This window comes from Ptychodera flava, chromosome 8 (assembly GCF_041260155.1).
Source record: "Ptychodera flava strain L36383 chromosome 8, AS_Pfla_20210202, whole genome shotgun sequence".
Lineage (NCBI taxonomy): Eukaryota > Metazoa > Hemichordata > Enteropneusta > Ptychoderidae > Ptychodera > Ptychodera flava.
In genome coordinates, this window is record NC_091935.1 from 39245096 (window position 1) to 39266802 (window position 21707).

At 37.7% G+C, this 21707-nt stretch overlaps 3 protein-coding genes across 4 annotated transcripts in view; 2 read left to right on the top strand and 1 right to left on the bottom strand.

The window, feature by feature from the left end:
* The window catches only part of LOC139139300 (uncharacterized), a 63501-nt gene that overhangs the window by 14965 nt on the left and 26829 nt on the right, over positions 1 to 21707 (top strand). The window contains exon 3 of one of the 2 annotated variants that reach the window (XM_070708175.1): positions 9150 to 9593. In XM_070708175.1, coding sequence (XP_070564276.1) covers positions 9150 to 9593 — 444 coding nt within the window. The remainder of the gene's footprint in view (positions 1 to 9149; positions 9594 to 21707) is intronic. The other variant, XM_070708176.1, reaches the window with a different exon arrangement.
* Positions 15917 to 19416, top strand: LOC139139296 (P2X purinoceptor 7-like). Its single transcript, XM_070708171.1, has 3 exons — positions 15917 to 16209; positions 17738 to 17872; positions 18286 to 19416. Exons 1-3 carry the CDS (start codon positions 16003 to 16005, stop codon positions 18790 to 18792), a joined length of 849 nt encoding a protein of 282 aa, XP_070564272.1. The 5' UTR covers positions 15917 to 16002; the 3' UTR covers positions 18793 to 19416.
* The window catches only part of LOC139139297 (uncharacterized), a 4568-nt gene continuing 2916 nt past the window's right edge, over positions 20056 to 21707 (bottom strand). The window contains exons 4-5 of the mRNA XM_070708172.1: positions 21201 to 21296; positions 20056 to 20564 (exon numbers count right to left, since the gene is read on the bottom strand). Of these exons, the coding sequence (XP_070564273.1) occupies positions 20276 to 20564; positions 21201 to 21296 (385 nt within the window). The 3' untranslated portion in view covers positions 20056 to 20275. The remainder of the gene's footprint in view (positions 20565 to 21200; positions 21297 to 21707) is intronic.

Consider the following 21707-nt stretch of genomic DNA (forward strand, 5'->3'; position numbering starts at 1 on the left):
TCTTCGTTCACGTAAGACAGAAGAAGTAGGCGAGATTATAATTATGGGCAAACACGGGTACATCAATTGCCTTCATGCGATGCCTGCAACGACCCTAGTGTACACACTGGCATTTTCAGTATGAACCATATGCGCGGCCATTTCCTTTTTTCAAACTGAATACATATGAAATATCTATCTAGATCTAACAGTGTTGAAACACGTAATGTTGTATCCTTACAAGATTACGAAAACATGACTGGACAAATAATCTGACCCCCATAGCATCTTAGAGTAGCGTGTTCCACGCCTACTTACAAATATAAAAATACATTCGCACTGAGTCTCTAGAATGTTAACCTGTTGACGCACTTTTCCATTTTAAAGTGTTACGGAGGAAGTCCATTCCTCTGAGATAATCTCGGTCACTGACACCGTATTGCCGGAACTATAAATGCTATATTAATAAAAAAAAACATCAAGATCCCAATCGCTAAGTCCATTTGCGGATATATTAGACACAGGGGAATCTACAAAGACATGAATGATATAACGACCCTGTTTTCATAAATAATTAACTGATATTTACGAGCATGTTTTGAGACAGAACTATGAAATATCAGTATACCATTTCTAGTCATGAACTTCAAAAGCTGCGTTGACATTTTTGATTCGATGAATTACTTTATAATTATCTTTGGTAAGATTCAAGTCACGCCTTTAAGGTATTAACCGACATATGCGTGATCTCTGGCTTTCCACCTGTCTCTGTTTGTAAGTTCTCACCAAGACACAGTTTAAAACATTGGAGAAGCTTTATGTTGGAGCGATGGGTTTTGTAATCTTGTCTTTTACGAAGTAATGCCTTCATGTGTGTCGTTGCCGAAGAGTTCGGTGTGTCTCGACTTAGTAAGTCCATGCTCAGTATTCCCGAGACAAGACATGAGCTATCAAGAAGAACATAACAGATAAAAAAAAAATTGACGTTAGCATCATGCCTAATTAGTCCCCACGTACACCATCCGGGGGACTTATAGGTTTAGTCATGTCTGTGCGTACGTGCGTGCGTGCGTGCGTCCAGACATCTCAGAGATGCCTGGAGCGATTTTATTCAAACTTTGTACAAGAATTACCCCTTATGTCATATATATGTACGTTGATTTGTTTTGTGACACGATCGAATATAGCCGCATGGCGGCCATTTTGTTATGATTTTTTCATGTTTGGAGCCATAACTCAGGCATGTCGCAACCAATTTTATTCATATAATATTTGGTACCAGGACATTGACGTATGTCATACATATGCATGTCGATTTGCTCTATGATACAATCAAATATGGCCATGTGGCGGCCATTTTGTTATTTTTTTGCATGTGTGATCCCTAACTCTAGCATGTAGCAACCAATTTTATTCATAGTTGGTACAAGGACCTGTGTCATACATATGCACGTCGATTTGTTTTATGATACAAGCCAATATGGCTGGGTGGCGGCCATTCTGTTATGATTCTGGGGCCATAACTCAGGTATATCTCAACCGATTTTATTGTAAGTTGGTACAAGGACATTGACCAATGTCATACACATGCACGTTGATTGGTTTTATGATACAATCCAATATGGCCTTATGGCAGCCATTTTGTTTCGATTTTTCATGTCCAGAGCCATAACTCAGACATGAATAAATCGATTTTATTCAAAGTTGGTACAAGGACATTGCCTATGTTATACATATGCACGTCGATTGGTTTCAAAATCTGATGCAATATGGCTGCCTGGTGGCCATTTTGTTACAATTTGTTTTATGTCCAGAGCGATACCTCAGACATATTTCAACCAATATCATTCAAAGCTGGGACAAGGACATTGACGTATGTCATGCATATGCACATCAATTTGTTTCATGAGATGTAGCAGTATCATGTTAATCATTGAATTTCCGTTATATGGCTAATATGTAAAGAAATAGTTCATCAAATTTCATGAAACTTGGTACAGGTGTTAAGCTCACATTGCTTTAAGGTTCCAAGACAAGAAATTGGCCATTTTAAACTAACAATTCTCTAGTGTTTAATAAGCTCAGAACCCCCGTAAATTGTATATTTTCGGAAAGCCTAGATATAGAGGAGCATTTTGGTTACCATAGTGTCACCATTATTTACATAACTATCATGTGACAGGTAATTTGCATAACCTTTCAAAAATCGGTTTTCCCTATGTTTTGATTCAATGCTTTGAGATATGTGGCTGAAATTCATGTGAGTGCAAGCTATCCTACAGGTCTTCAAAAGTGTGTCTCAGAATTTTTTTAAACCTTCTTAAACAGTTTTTATGCCAGAAAAACTTCCAGAGCAGTGAATTTTACCATAGTTGATTTCTTTAAAATTGTGCTCCAAAAAAACTAAGCAAGATATAGAAAATCTGAGACACACTTTGAAAGAGCATTGTGACAGCTTGCATTCCAGCAAGTTTGAGTCAGATATTTTGAAGTATTGAGACAAAACATAGGGAAAACCGACTTTTGAAAGGTTATGCAAATTATCTTGTCACGTGATAGTTATGTAAACAATGGTGACACTGTGGTTACAAAAATGTTCCCATATATGTAGGCTTTCAGAAAATGTATACTTTACGGGGGTTCTGAGTTTATTAACCGTTAGAGAATTGTTAGATTAAAAAGGTCACATTTCTTGTCTTGGAACCTTATCAGTGAATAAAGACATTTATCATTGACATGTTAATTTTTGATTGCATATTTAATGAACTTTCTTAATTAGAGTGATATGTTCACCAGTACTGCATCAAATTTGATGAAACATGGTACAGATGTTGATCTCACAGTGTTGTAAATGCAATTCAATAACACTTAGCAGTATCATTTTCATAAATTGCTGATTTGTATATACATAGTAATTTTTTGTTTTTTTAGGTGAATGTCCAGAAGCACTGCAATAAACTTTATGAAACAAGGTACAGGTGATAATCTGTCAGTGTTATTATTGACAACATCTGTCGATTGATTAGTAATTGACTCATTTAATGACCTTTTGTAATTAGGATGGCAGCCTAGATTGGTTGAATGTTTTCACCACCATGGAACTCATTCTTTGCCATTAAGCCCCATCTGTATCACAGCATTTTTTAAAACAGACCCAATTAATGAAGAGGACTCTATCCTCTCCTCGCACCTGTAATCAAAGTACCCATTAACAAGTTGGGACTGTGTCATCAACGATGACTTGTTTTTTATGTTAAACATATAACAGGTATTTATTCAAAGTTTATCGTTGAGAGTATTAAGCATGAAAAGTGCCACCATGCACATTCAGGGTCAATCTTATTGTATTGAATACACATTTAAAAATTTCTGCCTGTATCACAGCATTTTTAAACACAGACCCAATTAATGAAGAGGACTCTACCCTCTCCTCGCACCTGTAATCAAAGTACCCATTAACAAGTTGGGACTGTGTCATCAACGATGACTTGTTTTTTATGTTAAACATATAACAGGTATTTATTCAAAGTTTATCGTCGAGAGTATTAAGCATGAAAAGTGCCACCATGCACATTCAGGTTCACTCTTATTGTATTGAATACACATTAAAAAATTTCTGCCTGTCATCCCTTTTGCAGTGTCTTGTTTCAGCATTGTATATTTTTGGGCTTTTAGGAGAACCATGTCAATTTATATTACAGTACCCTGTGATTATAATCTCTTCAATACTGGGGAGAAGCACTGCGTTCCCTTCAGTTTAGTATTTGTCTTAGATTTACTGAATTCGTGTGCCATACAGTTGATAGCGGGGGCTACTCTGCAGGGTTTGAGCTGCCATGAGCACCAACATATTCGGTGTATTCAAAGGTTTTAACGTCGTAGTACAGGGCCAGAAATCACACTGAATTATGGTCTTTTCCTGAACAAAGGGAGTGCAGAGGGTCAGAAGCCAAGTTACGGCAACTACGTATACTCGATGAACCATCGGTTCGCTTTTGCCATGCGGAGTTACCACTTGTCAGTGCTTTTGAACAGAGTAACCTCCGAAGAGCAGATCGACTCATTTTGATTAGATTCTAATCTTTGCTTTCACGTGATCCTTCTCCTCATTTTCCCGCTTCTTAACTTGCTGCCGGCAGCCATCGATTGTGCATGGGACTTAGACCTAAGACAAACCGTTACTATCTTTCAACAATATTTTAGCACAATTCATCTCAATGTAATTGAACCAAGCTCCACGGTACGCGTTGTCACCACAACATTGGCAAGAAGATATATCAGCGACGACCTTGTGTGTGTAAGGCTTTTTTATTACCGTAGGTTTTGAACTACTAGAAAACTCTCAAAACATTCGTTTTTAAACAAAGGTGGTATTGTCGTTTGCGACCGAAATGTGTGATAGTAGAGAAATGCCGCAATTATTTCACTGACTGGTCATATTTGAGAAACAAGGAACCGTTGATTCCTAAAGAGTCCGTTTCTCTAGGCCTCTGGCCTCATTGAGTTGACCAAAATAGGGGTGGCCAATGGGCCCAGAGGAAGCGGAAGAAGAACAAACTGATGCCGTTACCTTTACAGCCTGTCAATACACTGTAGGAATAAAAATGCGAGATTGGAGCGAAAAAGTGACGCTTTCTCTCGATTGATGAAAATCTATTGTTATTCTCACTGCTGTCAGTAAGACATTTTGAATTCTCTCGGATAAGCAATGAGAAATGCACTCCTTGGTGAGAATCAAGGATGGCAATAGTTTCTCGCCGGCGAGACTGGAAATTTTCACGAAGCCTAGTCAGAATGGTAATTTTACTGGTGAGAATCAACCAGACTCACCATTAATTGGTGAGAATCGGCTAGACTCATTATTCACTGGTGACATTTAACCAGATTGATTTCCACAAGCGAACAACAAGTCGACCTGGTTCTCACCAATGCTACCGTGAGTCTAGTTGAGATCTCACCAGTGAATGATGTGTATGAATATACATTCTCACCGTGAAAATAACTGTGCTTGTCTCAGTCTCACCGGTGAAAATCTGTTATCATACTTGATTCTTACCAAGGATTCTTACCAAGGAGTGCATTTCTCACTGCTCAACAGTGAGAATAAAAAAATTCTCACCGAGAACGGTGAGAATAAAAAGAGATTCTCACCGATTGCGTGAGAGCATCACTTTCTTGCTCCGGCCTCACAAATTTTTCCTATAGTAATATGAATGTACCATTTTACTTTAATTTATAAATTTAATTTATCTATTTAATTTATCAGTAAATCTTACTGAAAAGCTTGTCACGTTTATATGTTTGATAATAGACATGATCCAAGTTGAAAAACATTCAAAATAAAGACATATGTTCATTGTCACCTATATAATGTTATGTAGGTAATTTTCCCCCTCACTCATGACCTGAGTTTAATTAGTCTAGAACTTTCTCAAGGTCACTGTCCTTCACGACCTCACGACCTTGAATTCAATTAGTCATGTTTGGAATGTTCTGGAAATTTAATTAGTCGTGTAAGGGAGATAATTTTAGAGCAGTAATTAGCATGTCAATAGAAGTTCTAGATTGTTCTTATATTCTCTTGTATAACCACTTGAGCATAAATATGGGACCGGCACAGCTTGCAGTCAGACATTTGGGATTGTGTCTCTTGTGTGTTACTTCAAGACTTTGGAAACTCCAGCAGTATTAATTTCAAGACTTTTCAAGACCTTCACTGCCACGCTGGATTTATACTGTGGACTTTGTGCAACTTCAAGCCTGCAAGCCAAAGGACTGTTCATTCATCCGACTGACTGATACAACTCTGAGACTGGAGCTTTGCCGTCCCAGCTGAGATTAGTAGCCTGTACACTTTGACAGTTTATATTCTATCCCTTGACTTAGTGATTAGTTTTATTTATTTTCGTAATAAATTTCGTTTTATACGGAAATTGCTGAGTTCACCTTTTGTTCGTTTTCTCTCATGTAACAATAAGAACTGACATTTTCAAAGTGGTTGCAAAGTCTTCATTCAAACAATGATGATGTATGTGTGCATTTGTGTTGCATGTGTAATGAACAAGCCATTGGCCAGCAAAGCCGTCATCTTACATCTCTGATCAGTATTGATGAACTTGTAAAAACTCATCGAATTACCTTTGTTTGATTGATTGATTGATTGATTGATTGATAAATTCGTCCGTGGTTAAAGTAACTAGAGCCATGGGAAAGTATACGTATATTTAAGTAATGTTTGGCACAGGGCTGTGTCTTCCTAATGGCTTATGTGTTATTTAAGCAATAAAGCACCCCCAGTGACGGTATGCCACAACATTTTGACCAGTTCACGACATATATGCACGAGCGATATCGAGTGCATGTATGTCGTGAACTGCTCAAAATCTCGTGGCATACCGTCGCTGGGTCTGCTTTATTGCTTAAATATAGCTTTGTCAATACCAGTGAATTTTGTGACGCGCACGCCATACCCCTGATTATTACCGATTATGTGTCCAATTGTCCAGCATTGTGGCCCCAGGGAGCGCAACAATACAAAGTTTTTGTTTGTAAACGAATGAAGAATCGGGAATTTAAAAAGGAAACAAATTATGGGGTAAACCATTCAATATATCAAACGATAAACTTTAATTATGGTGCACGATATCGATAAAAATGTCTTATATTACTGTACGATTTATCAAACTTTTTGAATCCTCCCGTCTGCTCTGTCTGGCTCGCACTCAGCTAGCTGTGGGTCCATAGCTATGGTGAGTTACGACTTTTAACCCTCCACCACAATGCGTTAAAAGTTGTAAACGTCAAAATCAGCCAGTAAAAGGCAGGAACCCCGTCTGAATACACCACAGCTATGGACTCAAAGCTGGCCCTCAGCAGTCCCGCCCAATACGTTGCAGTGAGCAATACTACATTGTAAACGAATATAGGAGTGGGCATTTAAGAAGGTGGTAAATTATGGGGTAAACCATTCAATACATTAAGATGATAAATCTTAATAAATTGTGAACGACATCGATAATAATGCCTTACTGTACGATTTATCAAAGTTTTTGAGTTCTCCGGCATACACTTGTCGTCTGCTCTGTCTAGCGTGCGCCCTCAGCAGTCCCGCCCATCCGATACGCTGCAGTACGGCAACCGAGACGGCTCACTAAACCATTTTTAGCTCACGTGTTCACACACGTGGGCTAATGTTAAAGCGATGTCTGTCTGTCTGTCCGTGTGTGTGTGTATGTGTGTGTGAGTGTGTCTGTCTGTCTGTCTGTTTGCACGATAACTCAATAACGCCTGAACAGATTCAGGTCTGATCTGGTAGACAGGTATCATATGCTATTTGAAGAACTGATTAGATTTTGATTAGTGTGGCCTGCATATTAATTAAGTTATGCAATATCATTTTTTTACATAAGGGTTTCCCTATGGAGACAGTAATGACAGTGTCGACATATATCAAGAAATACTGCACAAAATTTCATGAAACTTTTCACAGATGACAATGTCAGAACATTATGATGGTACTGTGAGTTTCATGTCAATTATCTGCTCATTTGCATAGTTAATGAACTTTTGAATTTAGTTACATAACTCTGAAATGTCTGCACAAAATTTGATGATACATGCAACAAATATTGATATGATATCTATCTAATTGTACTGAGAAGCATTCGACAGTGTCAAGTTAATAAATAGCTCATTTGCATATTTTATGAAGTTTGGTAATTAGTCATATAATTCTGAAATAACTGCACCAAATTTGATGAAATCTGCCACAGATACTGATCCGACAGATATCTAACTATGGTGTAAAGCATTTAGTAGTGTGAAGTTAATTAAGCGTTCATTTGCATATTTACTGAACTTTCTAATTTTATATTTGGGCCATGGACTTGACTAGTTTGTAAGAACTATTTCCATGGTCCTCACCGGGGATTTTAAAACATTTTGATGACAAACACTGTTGTAACTTGCTATTACCATTATTTATTTCTATCCTTTCACTGTACGATGTGTCTTGTAACCTTTCCCCCTGGTGAAATAAAACAAATTTCAATTACCAGAAAGTAAAAAATTAGGGATATAACTCTGAAATTATGGAACCTAATTCAGTGAAACCTGCTACAGATATTGATCCGATAAATATCTAACCGTACTGAGAAGCATTGGACAGCGTCAAGTTAATAAATAGCTCATTTGCATATTTTATGAAGTTTTGTAATTAGTCGTTTAACTCCGAAATAACTGAACCATATTTGATGAAATCTGCTGCAGATGCTGATGCGACAGATATCTAACTATGGTGTAAAGCGTTTAGTAGTGTGTAATTAATTAAAGGTTAATCTACATATTTAATGAACTCCGTAATTAGGCATATTACTCTGAAATTACGGCACCCGATTCAGTAAAACCTGCTACAGATTTTGATCTGGTAGATATCTCATTCTACTGACAAGCATTGAGCAGTGTCAAGTTAATGAATAGCTTATTTACACATTTTATCAAGTTTTATAATTAGTCATATAATTCCGAAATGAATGCACCAAAAGTGATGAAATCTGCTGCAGATACTGACTCAACAGATATCTGACTGTTTTGTTAAGCATTTAGTAGTGTAAAGTTAATTGAGGGTTCATTAACATATTTAATAAAGTTTGTAATTAGGTGTATAACGCTGAAATTACTGCACCAAATTTGATATTGATCTAATAAGATCTAATAAATATATAATTGAAACATTGAAAAGTGTCAAGTTAATTAAGGATTCTTTTGCATATTCAATGAACTTTGTAATTAGTGATTACTTTAAAATTACAGCTTTAAATGTAATGAAACGTGCTACAAATGTTGATCTGATAGATATCTACTTGTCCCGTGAAGCTTTGAGCAGTGTCTGGTTAATAAACAGCTTATTTGCATATTAAATACATTTTTAATAAGTGATTTAACTCTGAGAGTACTGTGCGAAACTTGATTAAACCTTCTACATATAGGGATATAACAGATATAATAACGATGTATTGTTACAGTTTTAGGTGAATACGTAACGGTAGGATAGTGATTAGCGGTTTATCTAACAGTACCAGTCTAATGCTCGGTAAGATTTAAACTAAATACTGAACTACTTACTGGACTCAATCATATTTGTCAAATTTCGTCTTTTCTTTTCGTACCAGACGTTGTGGTGACTGACCTATTTGTGTCAGAACGTACGTTGGGGATCATAGAGCCTAACGGGACAGCTCAGACACTCACCATGACTATGTCTATCGAGAACATCGGACCAGAAAACATCGCTGCTAGCCCGGGCAATGTTAACTTTGATGTCGTAGCCACCTTTGCAGAAAGTAACACTGCCTTAAATCCAGTCTCAATCCCAGGCCCCGTCTCTGTAACCGGGTTCGAAGACCAACGGTATCTGGAACTAAACATTGACGACAAAAAATTTGTGGACCTTGAACTCTCCTTTGTGTTTCCAATCTTAGGGTGTGGCCTGTACAGCCATATTTGTATCACAATTGAGAACAAGACGTACACTGATCGAAACGTCGACAACAACAAAGATTGTTGCAGGTTTGGTGATGAACAATATGAGGCAGGTGGTGTCAATTGCCCACCAGGTAAGTGTGTCATCTCGGACTAGATTACCATCTTTTCTTACACACGGAAACGATGAAACTATAAGAAAACTGCTACACTTGTCATCGTATATGTCGTTTTGGCAAACATGTAGGAATAATTGCAGAGAATGCAAAAAGGCCGCTGGCGGAAAAATGTTGGAAAATATTGTCGTATTGCGAGACAAATGTTACTCTTATCCTCGTGCTTTTATGTTCACTAAGGGACCGTCTCAGATTGTCGCAGAAGTTCAAAAAGCGAAATTCATTCGTTTAGGGGGGGAGGGGGTTTGACCTCCATTCAATTAGTGAACTTCACTTTCGCACTTTTATTTTGTGATCACAAGTTTTCGTGTGTTTATTTTAAATTAAAGAAAAACTGCACACTCCTGCCAACAAATTTGTAACCATTTCCATCTCGTTTGTCCCCCAAACACAATTTACCGATAGTAACATTGTATCCTAAACCTTTTATCCATCAAATTATACAAAGACAAAAGTATCTTTTTTTTTAAATGTGCTATTTATAAGCGTCTGCTCTAACCACCAGATGTCTCACTTGTTATGCACCTGGTCATAGTCGTTTTAATATGATTGAACATGCCTGGGCCCCCTTGTCAAAGTTTCTCGCTTATTTATCGCCCCTACCAGGTACAAATTGCATGTTCGCAGAGACAAAGAACACATTCTAAAAGGGAGAGTAAAATAAAATGAAACTTTTATGCGGTAAAATGCCCTGTTAGTACTCAAATCTGATCGATTACTTTAATTGTAATGTGGCATTGGGAATGCGTCTTTAGTAGCTATAGCAAAATGCAACATTGTACTCTCAGGCAGACATGAACATTTCGCATTTTTGAAGTTTCGTTTAGGGGGAGGGGGAGGGGGTTTTGATCTAAACGAATTAATTTCGTTCTTGAACTTCTGCGACAATCTGAGACGGTCCCTAAAGTCTCCAAAGAAAACAGTAACGGCGATTTCTTACCGATTATTTCATTTACACAAAGAACTATTCGAATAGCAGCTTTCAAGCCATCCATAGCTTGTCTCCTTGGATATCACTGAGTTCTTTTTCCGGAGACTGTGACATTAAAACGACAATCACTGTGACATTACAAGGACAGTCGTTGTGACACTAAACGACAATTGCTGTAACTTTTGATAAATTCATGTTTCAAGTTGTGTACGGAAAACGAGTGTTTTTCTTGTTCTTTATTCCCATATGTAGAAATGCTAAGTGTCAGCCATGCCAACATCTTGTACGGTTTTCCATCTTAATATTGTTGATAATTATGATTTCTAGTCCGGACTGGGATTCAGTTGCCAATAACAGGGTGTTATTTTAAAAAGTGGAAGATTGTTTCCTACGCCAAATTCAGTGTAGATTTAGAATTATCGATTTGCGTTTTAAATCCATGGCTTTCATTGGAAGTCTCACATCGTAACCTTATTGGCTTTTTTATTGAAAATGTAACGAGCAACATACTCGCCTACCGCCAAACGCTTAGAATTGTACTGATCAAATATTTCCTGTTGACAATTAATGCTGGCTGTGTTCACCTGAAAGAACGGTCTGGTCTTAAATCTATTCATAACCACTAAACGCATTCTCGTTAGGAGTAGAAAAGTAATTGAAAGCACGTCTTTGTTATGTATATAACAAATTAAGGCTATCTCAAATATTTATCATTTTATGTGCCTTACAATATGTACCTTTATCATCAATGCCTATCGTTCAGTGGGCACCAAGGAGTATAGATGATTATGAAGGTAGCATGAGTTGGTTAGATCGTATTTTGCGTTCCCATGTTTGACAGGCGGCGCATGGTTATCGCATTGCGGACATTGAGGGCGATCTTGTAACGAAGATGACACACTATGCATGGGCGCTGTCATCATACACATTTCTACACACGATTTTGCGTGTTGAGTCGAATACGACGGAAGCGTATTCGTGCCATTTTTGTCTGAAAAAAAAATTAAAAAAATCTCGTAATTACGAGTTTTGATTCTCGTAATTACGAGTTTTTGATTCTCGTTATTACGAGTTTTTGATTCTCGTAATTACGAGTTTTTGATTCTCGTTATTACGAATTTTAAAATCTCGTAATTACGAGTTTTTGATTCTCGTAATTACGAGTTTTTTATTCTCGTAATTACGAGTTTTTGATTCTCGTTATTACGAATTTTAAAATCTCGTAATTACGAGTTTTTGATTCTCGTAATTACGAGTTTTTGATTCTCGTAATTACGAGTTTTTGATTCTCGTAATTACAAGATTTCAATTCTCGTGATTATTAGTTTCTGACTCTCTTAATTATGAGCCTTGATTCTCCTACATATTATGAGACTTAAACTATAATGACTCGTAGTCTTTCTATGGTGTTTGTGCTCTTTAGTGTGAACCTATAAATTGCTTATACATATTGCTATTGATCATAATTCAACAAATACAACCGTTAACGTGAATCTTGACTTAATCAGGTGTAGTGAGCAAGTATAGTAAACTCGTTAATGAATAAATGAATGAATAAACTTTTGGGTTGTTACATGGCTTGCAATTGTAGATATTGAGTAACTTATCCATCAAATCAAAATCCACGCCAAGCACATGCCAAGCATGGCCTATAGATTTTGTCTGTCCGGATATGCAATACATTCAGAGCTAGAGTTAAAGATGCATAAGTATGCTATTATGCCAATACTTCAGTCCTATAAACACCTATATTTGGGTCTTCTCCGACAAGCTGAAAAGCTCCGCTCTCAGGAGATAACACAGATACTACATGTGCCTGCCAAAGTGATGTTAACTTTTTACATTTAGCACAGACCGTCAGCCTTTTCATGTTGTGTCTGCACTAGAAATCATGATGAGAAACCAACATCTTCTGAAATATTTGAACTATCCTACTGTATGATTTCTATGTATCTGTCCGACATCCCCCTTCATATATGAAAAACATATCTAAAACAGCAGTAGACCTCAACAAGGAGGTTTGAAAGATTTCAAAGCTTCATTGCTCGCAAAAATAATCAAAGTATGTACATAGACAGACAAAGAGAAGTATTTGTATGATGAGTGTCCTTGCATTGTTTCCTCTCAACATAAAATAACGAAAATGTGTATTATCTATTTGATGACCTAATTGAAATTTATGTAAAATCCCTTTCAAACACATAAATGGCAAATAAAATGGGAAATAAAGGCAAAAAAGTGTTGATATTTAAATAGAAATGAAAAGGACATTTCAATTAGACAATCAGATGAAATAACATATTGAAAAGTAAATTTTCACTTGACTCGTGACATTACGACATGTTCATTACGCTCACATGCTGGCCTTTTTGATAACTACACAATTTTAAAATTTTAGGAATATCCAATCCAATCAGCCTACTCGACAAAAACTTTTGATCAAATATTCAATCATAACGACAATTACAGATTTTACATTTTCATGAAAGGATAATTATAAAATATGTTTCAATATTCATATTTATGAGTTTCCAATTCTCAGGATTACAAGTATTAAATTCTCGTAATTACGAGTTTTTGATTCTCGTAATTACGAGTTTTTAATTCTCGTAATTACGAGTTTTTAATTCTCGTAATTACGAGTTTTTATTCTCGTAATTACGAGTTTTTATTCTCGTAATTACGAGTTTTTAATTCTCGTAATTACGAGTTTTTATTCTCGTAATTACGAGTTTTTATTCTCGTAATTACGAGTTTTTGATTCTCGTAATTACGAGTTTTTAAATCTCGTAATTACGAGATTTCAAATCTCGTAATTACGAGAATTAAAAACTCGTAATTACGAGAATCAAAAACTCGTAATTACGAGTTTTTGATTCTCGTAATTACGAGATTTCAAATCTCGTAATTACGAGATTTTGACTCTGGTTGGCCCTATGCATGTTTGTCATTCTGCTATCGATGCCTTTTCTCCAATAATTCAGTGCTTTTATAAGTCGGGGAATAATGTGTTCCTGAAGGAATATCGGAGTTCATTGACGAGTGCAGTGTAGGCCTGCAGCACAAATGAGTGTATTGTAAACTTTATTCTCGTTCTAATGACACGTGACACCAGAAAGCGCGGTCTGCTCCAGGCGAGGCACGCCTACAGTATTACACCTGACTAGCCGGGCGAAATGACGGAGATAGATGAAGGATTCTTCATGTTCTTGAGAAGAAGAGGTGTCAGCGAACAAGTTATCAGAACCTTGCAGAAGGAAAAGGTAAGAACGAGCACTGCATGGGTCCAAACGCGGTATAGCTGTAAAGTCGGTCAACAGTTTTCACTGACGCCATGCCATATGCAATCTGATGACTGTTTGGATGCACGTGGTTTGATCATTCAGGTTTAATTACGGCAAATTTTGAAAAACACAACTTGAAGTGAACTAGCTAGATATTCATTATGGCAAGATACCAAGTATATCAAAGATACAGGCTACGGTTTCTCTAAATTTCTGTTTAAAAGCACCGCTGTTACACCAAACATGCCAAGTAAATGGAGTACAGTGTCAAGGTCACGGTTCTCTCAAAGCTGGGCTCGATGAAAGAAAGAGCGAGTCAAAGAATTCAGCTCACTCTATGTACGGTACTGCAATTGCTATGTACGGTCTAGGCACAGCACAGTACAGTACAGTCGCTCGAATAATTTTTCATTTTCCTGGGTGTAGACTGCATGCAATGCCGTTGAGCCTCAACCTCTGGCGAAATTCTGGCTGCAGACGTGATACCCATATCTCTTCTATTGCCAAATTATAAGCAATCACAGCACCGCGCGCGCAGTAGGCCGAATGCTTTTGCAGGGATTACCCTGGCTCAAGAACGGCATGAGATAAAATCGCACATGAAAAAAAAAACAGTGGGAGAATTTCAAAGTCTGTGGGAACCGGACCTAACTTTCCCTGATTTTCTGCATATTGGTTAATTTGCATAACAATACACTCAATGAGACAGTTTTCGGACGACCTCAGTTTTCAGACATTTATTTGACATGCTGTTCTTTATACTCACTTCGCTCCGTTTTGATAGCGTTTTACAAGTCATGCTACAGCATATTAAGTCAGGTGACGCTGCCGTCCCGTTTTGGATTTTTTTTGTAAAAGCTATTTCGGGCGCTACAAACTTGGTGAAGTTTAGCCACATCGTACAATACGAGGTGTAGAACGCAACACACAGGGACAGACCTTGCTGCAGTACAGTAGCTCGAGGTTTTGCCTGGGTATTTGGGTCGGACGGCAAAACCAGAGCTACAGATCCAACCATCCAGAGAGAGTGCAGGTGCCGAACGTCTGGACGTTCGGCGCGCCTTGCAAAGTTATTCGGCGAATCCGGCGTTCTTCTCCTTACCGGTTTACCTTCTAATACTATTTTGCACCTACCCGCTCAAGGATGTCTCGCTATTTATCCAAAGTACTGCCGTTCGGCAGGTTTTTGTGTGCCGATCGCGGGTTACTCACTGAATGGGACGCCATGTTTGAAGGGATGACGTCACAGTCTCGCACATCCACGTTCCTATCCTATTAGCATAACAATGCACACATTTACGTTGTACGTGTACGCTGCAGCGCTGCGCTGGCTCTTTCAGTTTTCATAACTACTGACCGGCCGAACTCCGAAATGAAGACGATTGATATTATATGATAATTTTTTATGAAAAAATTTCAGAGAAATGTTATAATGTGTAAATACGTACGTGCATGTATTCATGAAAGTGATTGTAAATGATTATTTGATCACGCTATTAAAGCCACAATACAAACGACAGCATCGACGAAACAGCAAAAGCAGACGGGAAACGAAAAGCAAACAAGGTTTTCATAAAAGTGAGGGAAGCTGCCAAGAACAAGGTAAGCAACTTTTCAAAGGCAAAAAAATAAAGTCATCTGTTGTTTCCTAAGTGGTGTTGTGTGCGATATTTCTTATCGATGTCCGAGGAGGCAAGAACGAAACCCTCCGACAACCTTTGTATGCGATAAAGAAATCGAATTGTCTCTAAGTGTACCCACCTTCGGTTGAATACTTTCTAAAAAATTTCAATGGGATTTAAATACTGATGCTATCTTGAAGGAAGGGCAACAGCGATTGTATTTTTAAGGAAACTGCTTTCCTTCATGTTTGATAGATAAATCTTATCCATTACAGTGAAAGCGTTGTTTCATTCTCGCTCATCTGGTGGCTTCATCTGACAATCAAAGACATATTAACTTCACAGAATTTTATCACTTACCTTAAAATTAGAATATCAAGAGAAGTCTGTCACTTTATGATCAGCTAGTACTTAGGAAAAGCCCCGATCAATTGTTTAAAGCGCAGTGGTCGTCGCGCTGCGCTTGCGCGCTGTGTTTGTTGATAAACATTAGATATTACCCACAAACCTTGCGTGCTAGAAGTTTCAAAATGGTCGAAGACAGCTTCGCTCTAAGCGAAATTGAAGCTGCCCTCGCAGATGTGACAGCAACTGAAGATCCTAGGTCCTGCAATTGCAGTGGAGTTTGCGGACGTAAGAGAGGACGAGGAGCATGTCCATGCAGAGCGTTCCACGAGTTCTGCAAAACGGCATGCACTTGTGGAAAGCGACGACCGTGTTCTAACATAGCTGTACAGGTACAGTATGATTATGTGTCACTCTCTTGTAAGCTTGTCGATGTGACGGACTGCAAACAGTCTGTTTCTCGAATTTTAGAGACCCATATCAGCAATGTCAAGCTCCTGTAGACAATCAAATACGAACTTTCAGCCTTTCGGCTGTAAAACTAATGCAAACTTGACGTCTTGTGTAAACGAAAATCGTGCACCAATGCAAACATGTACTACCCTCGCTCCGCCAATACTCGGATCGTACCAAATCTCAGATGTACCATGCAACTACTCATCTCAACATTCATTGCGATGTTTCAGAACAGTTTTTACTTGCTATGATTTTTTTTAACTTTTAAACATTTCGTACTTATAGATTTTCATACAAACCTTTGGTGCGGTTGCTACAAAAATCGTCGGTGTTTGTGACGTTCAATTTATACCTCCACCATGGTGGGACAAATTCCTCAGGAACCGGACGTTTCGCTCACTACGGCTATTCATGTGTAGTTATGGGGTTCGTAGTTGTGAACGTGAATTAAATTTTGTCCAATCAGCTTAACCGTATCGTTCACCGGAAACATGAAATTTTCCAAAACTCGGACGGCGTGAAACATGCCCTGTGTTACACTGGTGGTGTACCGGTTACGTACACTACCGTCGATCGCTCGCAATTGGTAACCATGAAGTCATCTACAGCGTAGTACAATTTTCCTTTGTCTTGTAGGCATACGTACATAAAATCTAGGCAATTTTATTTGAAACGTCAATAATTGTAAAAAATTGGATTACTACACACAAAATGTGCTTTGATGAACATTAGAAAAATCTAATCTCTAACTTCGAAGTGGTTGATTATTGGCGGAGCCGTCCGAATAATAGCGATGTTGTCTCTCGTTCCCAGAAATTTTGCCAAATCATATTTGTGTGTGACTGTGGACTGGGCACACCTCCAGTGGGGAAAGGCGTCTAAGTAATCAATGGATAGCTTGGTTCCTTCAGTACAATGTGCCCATTTAGTTTTCTCGTCCGAGTACTGGAGGAGTCTGTCAGAGAACACAAATATTACACAACTCTGTTCAAATGAACAACCATGGGAAAGGAAAAAACACTGTTATCATGATTAATTTCACTAAAATTTGAAAGTATAGATTTCTAGGCCAAGAACTGTCGAACTGTACATCAAACTGTACTGTCAAACTGTACATCAAACTGTACTGTACTGTCATCGAACTGTACTGTCAAACTGTACATCAAATAAGACAAAGGGATAATTGTTAGAACCTTAGTATTTGACTCTAAGTAAAGATTATCTCAAAATTGAAACCACAAAAATATTTCAATTATGTGTCATGTTATAGTACTGGCATGATGCAGCATCAGTTTGTGATAATGGTCATAATAATGAAGTTTTTGGCAAAAGCACTTATAATGATTTATTGATCAAACTCCTTGTTTTAGCTTTTTGTACAGGTAAATGTAAGGGTCTAAGCACTTTTTTGCCTAGTAAATATGTGAATGCAGGTGTCATATAATTGTTATAATCATTTCATAGGATTCAACATCTGATGATGAAGAGGGAAGTGAAAACCATCCACCTGCATCAGAATCTGTGAAGAAAAGGCCACGTGACACCCAGGAACAGCAAACACAAGCAGAATTGTTGGAAGAAAATGAGAGGCAGATGAAGGTATATATTATCATGTTGTGTGCACTCTTGATCATGGAATAAACTTGTTGAGAATGCATAAGAAAACCACTGATACAATATCCCTCAAATATGTATTGGTAAACTGAATAGAGAAACCCATACAAGTATACAGTTATTTAAAAAATGTTTGTACATGTTGGGTTTTCAAGGACGTGTGCTGCAATATAGTTATAGACTGTCAGCTCCATCATGTGAGAAACCCTTCTAATTTTACACACAATTTACTTTTGCATGGTATATTATGGAACGCAACGATGTCATTTTGCCCACTGCCGAATTCAATTAAATGAAATTTCATATTCATCTATGGTAAATAAGTTTACAGAATAAATGGTTCGTTTTTGAAAGTTCAAGCTAAACTCGTTGGACTATGATATTTTTCTATCAAACAGGAGTTTGTACAAAAGGCAACCAGGGAAGATCTAGAGACTTTGACTTTAGAGCTACTTCGGCGTCAGCCAGGAGCTTGGTGTGACGTTCAACAACTACATCCAGCTCCCAACCCGTATCCACAACCTGGACCTGGTAGTGTACCTTCTTGGTGTAAATGTGGGCACTGCTGTGAAATGCCAACTCAGCAGGAAAATAAATGTTGTGCCACGCGTCGAAACCAAACATGCATCACCGATAACTGGCTCTTCACTCACCTTGTCCTGGATGCAAATGTTCTTGAGATAGCTATGCGGTGTATAGCTGATACATATGCTGAGGAACAGTTGAGAGACAATGCATGTTTTAGACATTATGCATACCGGCAATACATTTATTGGCAACATGGGAAACTTGGAGCTGGCAACCGCCGTGTTGTCCCCTCTTGTTGTGTATGGGCTATCAGGGGCAGATTTCCAAGCCCAAACAATATATATGTCGGCTATAAAGATGGTGCAATACAGGAATAGGGCGACATGTTTTATTTTTGTGTTTCTAATCTCCTGACCGACTGTAAATTTCAGCTCCGACATGAAAATGAAAAAAAAAAAAAAAAAAACGTTTTTATTTGCACCGCCTCTGAGGCAATCACCCTAGCAACATTACCACCATCATCAAATTGTGAGATTGCAGCGACTCAATCTGAAAGGACAGAGAGTACTGAACACTGAACTGAAAGACAAGCAATTGCAGTGATAGTGAATGGACAGAACATTAAACTGAAACAAATACACGGTTTTTGTACTTAAAAATTGTAGAGACTGAATGGACAGAACATTAAACTGAAAGAAATACACGGTTTTTGTACTTAAAAATTGTAGAAACTGCATGGACAGAACATTGAACTGAAACAAATAAAGTTTTTTTTTTGTACTTTGGTAAGACTGCCCGCCCTGCCAGAGTATTCCTCTGGAGATGAGAAACAAAAAAAATAAAGGGTCATCCTTAACATAACACACATAACACACATATTTATTTGGTGATGATTACATTTATTATTTACATGACGCACATGTCACTGCAGTCATTTATGTGTTTGACACTTCAGTATCACTTCAAATGTTTTTTAGCAGACACAAATAAAGTAAATCATAAGTTTTTACAGCTGAACTGGTACTCTGTTTATAAGCATCACATTTGAACATTTTCCTTGCCCAGAAATATTGTGGAATGACTGTATGTTGTGTGAAATAAAGCTCTGACAAAGTAGTATGCAGCTGCCAGAGTAAGGTACATGAATTCTAAAAGACTAATTTAATGACAAAGCCGCAGTCATTGAAAATAAGAATTTACTTGACCCATGTTGCATCAATTTACACACCAACATGAAAAATGCAGAAGTTCTGACATTTTAGGAGACGTTGACCACTATGCATGCATTTATTGAGTCGGACAGCAAGTCCTATTACATGTAACTTTGCCCCCACTTGTTTTTCAGTGTTTGTTACATTGCAGCATTTTAAATGCAGGGAAAATTGCCTGAGGTACAGATACTGGGACTTTAAAAGAACAAGTCACTCACTTTTGACAGTATTTTAGTCATTTTATTTTCTTTTGATACATTTTTCATGATGTTCTGCTCATTAAATATGTTCAACTGCCGGTTACAATTAAAGTCACACCATGAAAATGGCCATAAAATATGGCTATTAAATTTTTGGTATATACCAATGCATGAGTAATGGAAATGATCATTGATAATGGCCATGTATAGAATTAGTTTATCTGTGACACAAAGAGATTTTGCCAATTTCAGTGTGCAGAACAAGCAGAACAACATAAATTATCTTCAAAATAAACTAAAATAACCAAAACAATGTCAAAATGCATGACTTTGTCCCTTTGAATCAAATACTCGACAGAGTACACGGGCCATTACATTATAGCCTACAAAGTTTTAAAATATGGATTCGCACAGTAATATCCAGTCACAATGGGGTAAAAAATGGCCAATTATGTGGAGCTGTTTCCACTTTCTCGGGAACTTTTAGACTGTTCGAACCTACTCAAGTGTGCTTTCACTAATTTAGCTATATCTGGAGAGGGACACATGTTGATTCTCTTGAAGTTCCGGCCAGGATGATCTTCTGCCATTGATACATGTTGTGACAAATGACCTTCAACATCCAATCGCATTTGGAAGACACTCTTCTGCAAATCTGTGATGTATGTGTACTCCTTTGGCTTCAAAACAGCAGCTGGATAATACTGTTTGCTCAGTTTTGAATATCTGGCAATGAACCTAATAAAGAAGAAATCTATACTGTCTCAGATTGTTCCATCAGTTCAAAAAGTGAAATTTGTTCATTTAGGGAGAGGGGCTGACCTCAATTCAATTAGTGAACATCATTTTAGCACTTTCGTTTTGTGATCACAAGTTCTCTAGCAGCAATGGCAAAATGCTACTTTGTACTCGAAGGCAGACATCAGCATTTTGCACTTTCGAACTTTCGTTAAGGGTGAGAGGGGGGGGGGTGATCTAAAGCAGGGAATTTCGTTTCTTGAAGTTATGAGACAATCTTAGACAGTTCCTAACTTCAGTTGAAGATTTTTGCAGCTAAAAAGATATTTTCAAATAGAAAAAAAAAAACCAGAATAAAGAAACACAAAGTATATGTTGTAATAGCAATATTCGCTGGTTTGAGAGACAACTAATACAATGACTAGATTGTACATTCAATTTTTTTCAGAAACAGCTAAACTTTATAAACACATCTATGTGAAATGGGTACGAACTATGTTGGAGAATAAAAATAACACTTGCCCAACTATTACAGTGAATGTTATTTGAGATGCATAACATTAGTTGAAGTGTTCATTAGAAAATTGTCACAAGATGTTTGTGAGAATTGCGGCTATGTATGCAGTACACATGTACCTTGGTTTTCCATCATCCCCAGTGACTTGTTCTCTGCTTGCATGTTGATTAAAGTCAATAGCTGCTAGGAGTATTCTAGCTTTGTAGCCAACATATCTAGAGAGGAAATATAACCAAAAAATCAGTTGTACTTGCAATATACCAGGGTATAGAAATGCTGTCACTTTCTATTATGTTAACCAGAATGACTGTAATATGTTTAAAGGCGGAGCCTCCCTTTAAAAGGGTGCGAAGCTATGGCGGTGTTCATTGTGTAAGTGGACACCGAACAGGCAATACGCAGGCACACGCTCCAGAAAATGCCACTTTTTAGGTTTCCCTGGCCACAAAAACAAAAACAGACTGCCAAGTGGTCAGCGCGAAGTTGCTGCCGATCGAACTCTGTGGTTATATTCAAAGTCTAACGCGACTGGAAGACAATGTTTTAGGAAATTCCAGCGTTTGTGGTGGGGAATCAATGACTGTTAGTGATTTGAACCGACCGTCAATCAAATGCTTGGATAAACT